Source organism: Hibiscus syriacus, unplaced genomic scaffold (genome assembly GCF_006381635.1).
Source record: "Hibiscus syriacus cultivar Baekdansim isolate YM2019G1 unplaced genomic scaffold, ASM638163v2 tig00112863_pilon, whole genome shotgun sequence".
NCBI lineage: Eukaryota > Viridiplantae > Streptophyta > Magnoliopsida > Malvales > Malvaceae > Hibiscus > Hibiscus syriacus.
In genome coordinates, this window is record NW_024063413.1 from 125464 (window position 1) to 127780 (window position 2317).

General features: G+C 35.3%; 1 protein-coding gene across 1 annotated transcript; it reads left to right on the forward strand.

The window, feature by feature from the left end:
* Positions 1 to 398: 398 nt before the first annotated feature.
* Positions 399 to 1336, forward strand: LOC120184235 (auxin-responsive protein SAUR32-like). The gene has a single exon (XM_039188747.1). It carries the CDS (start codon positions 645 to 647, stop codon positions 1116 to 1118), a length of 474 nt encoding a protein of 157 aa, XP_039044678.1. The 5' UTR covers positions 399 to 644; the 3' UTR covers positions 1119 to 1336.
* The last annotated feature ends 981 nt before the right edge of the window (positions 1337 to 2317 follow it).

Sequence of the window (2317 nt, forward strand, 5' to 3'; positions counted from 1 at the left end):
TGATATATATTGATAATATTAAATTTAATACATCATTAATTACATTGTGATTCTTTATATCATGTTTAATTATATATATATATATATATAATTACAAAATAAAACTATTACCCAAGTAATGGAACTTTACACGTTTAATTTTGTAAAGTTGACAAATAGGTACAGTAATAATAATTTAATGTCAAATTGTGCTTTTATATAAATGAAACCATCATCTTTATCAATTATCATTGTTTTTAAGCTCTAGTCATTACTCAAAGTAGCCGCGTAATTTCCTTTCTATCCCAACTCCCGAGTTGTTGACTCACTTCTTCCCACGCCCGATTCTACTTGAACTTTGATCCGCGTTGAATCAGTTTCTCTTCTCTGTTGTTTCCAGTACTCTGGATTGCTCGTCTTTTTTATGCATGATTTCAGTCTTAACTCGTTCGGTATTTTCAGCATGAGTAGTACGTTAAGGTTTAGGGTTAAGGTCATGTTTTACTCGGTTTACGATCGAGGTTAGATAATCCCAAGCAAATCATCTTTCACTTTCGATCATTTCATGTTCATAGTTTATTGATTCAGGGTGTTGTTGTGAGGCTTTTGAACCCAGAATCTCCATAGTTTTTTCTGGCAGTATTTTCTTTTAGCAATTTTTTTTCATGGGAAAAGGCAGGAAGAGCAACCTGATAATCAAGACATGGGAGCGGTGCAAATCGATCGGGCGCAGCCGTAACAACGGCGGCGTCCCGGCGCTTTACAAGAGCAAGTCGTGGCCGACCATCGACGTCTCTCTGGGAGCTGATCAAGAGAAACGTCGCACGAGGAGAAGCCGAGTGACCCCCGAAGGTTGCTTCACGGTGTACGTTGGACCCCAGAAACAAAGGTTCGTCATCAAGACTGAGTACGCGAACCACCCGCTCTTCAAGATCCTGCTCGAAGAAGCCGAGTCCGAATACGGGTTCCACAGTGAAGGACCCCTTGTCCTCCCCTGCGACGTTGACTTGTTCTGCAGGGTGTTGCTCGCGATGGACGACGGCGACAATATGGTCCGACAAGGATGCAGGTTCGCTAAACGTTATGGTTCGTATCAACTCCTCAGCCCACCTCGGATGATGACGATCAATCATATTTAAATATTATATGTCTATTCATCTATCTATCTATTCATCTATCTATCTGATTATCTATCTATTTATCATATAAGGTAGATATACCTATACACTTTTATTAAGTTTGAGCCAATGTTTAATTTCGAGTATTGTAAGTTTGTATTTGCAGTCTACAATACAAGTGATATATATGTTAAAAAGTAGCAGAAATACAAAATTGTGACTCCACAGCCACCATGGTAGGACTCTTATTGTGCTGAAGTGATGTTTGGACCCCCAAAATGAGAAAATTATACATGGAAAAATTGTATTTCGACCCTTTTAAATTGTTAAAATTGTGATTTAGTCCTTATAAAAATTATAAATTAATAAAGTGGTAAAATTACATTTTGTTTAAATAATGTCTGAATTTTGTAATGAGATTAAAATAGACTTGGTTGTTAAGAGGAAATTACTTAAATAACTCAACTTGTTTATTCAATTGCAGATGAGAGTTTTCACCCCAACCATTCGAAAGAGCATATAATTGAGCCTTGGTGACGATATTTAATCCAATATAGTAGTAATTTTTTAGTATTATAATTCAATTAGAAGGTAGTACCTATGTTTAATTTGGATAAACACGATAGGCTAAACTGCTCAGATTCAAATCACTAAAAAAATATTTTTATCACTTAAATCACTCCTTAAATTGAGCAAGTATATTTGGTTGGATGGTCAAGTTGTTCATCTTTGTTTCTTCATATTTTCTTTAGGTTTACTAGAAGTATTCTTCTTTTTTCCTTTAGAGTCTCCCTTACCCTCCTTTCTAAGTAGGATTAAGATTATATTTAGAGTTTTTTTTTGTCGAACAAAACCACTCCTTAAATTCTTACTCTAATGGTAAATTACACATTTAGTACTTAAACTATCAGTTTTGGTTCGTTTTAGTACCTAAACTTTCAAAAAAATTCAAAACCATATATAACGTTAAGTTTTTGTTTCATTTTAGAACCACGTCGTTAAAAACTTAATAGAAATGATGATGTGGCATATCTCCGGTGGATGAACGATCAATCTAAATAGTGGACTACGTGAGAATGACGAGTAGACCAACATAGTTCAGTTTCAGGCACATCGGACAATGGACTGTGGAGACCAAAGGATGAAGAAATCGAATAGTCCATCGTTTAGGGTAAATTACACGTTTGGTAACTGAGTTTTATTCTCTCTTCTATTTCACT

Excerpts from the sequence above, each read along its gene's own strand:
- LOC120184235 (XM_039188747.1), top strand. The coding sequence starts at position 645 with ATGGGAAAAGGCAGGAAGAGCAACCTGATAATCAAGACATGGGAGCGG.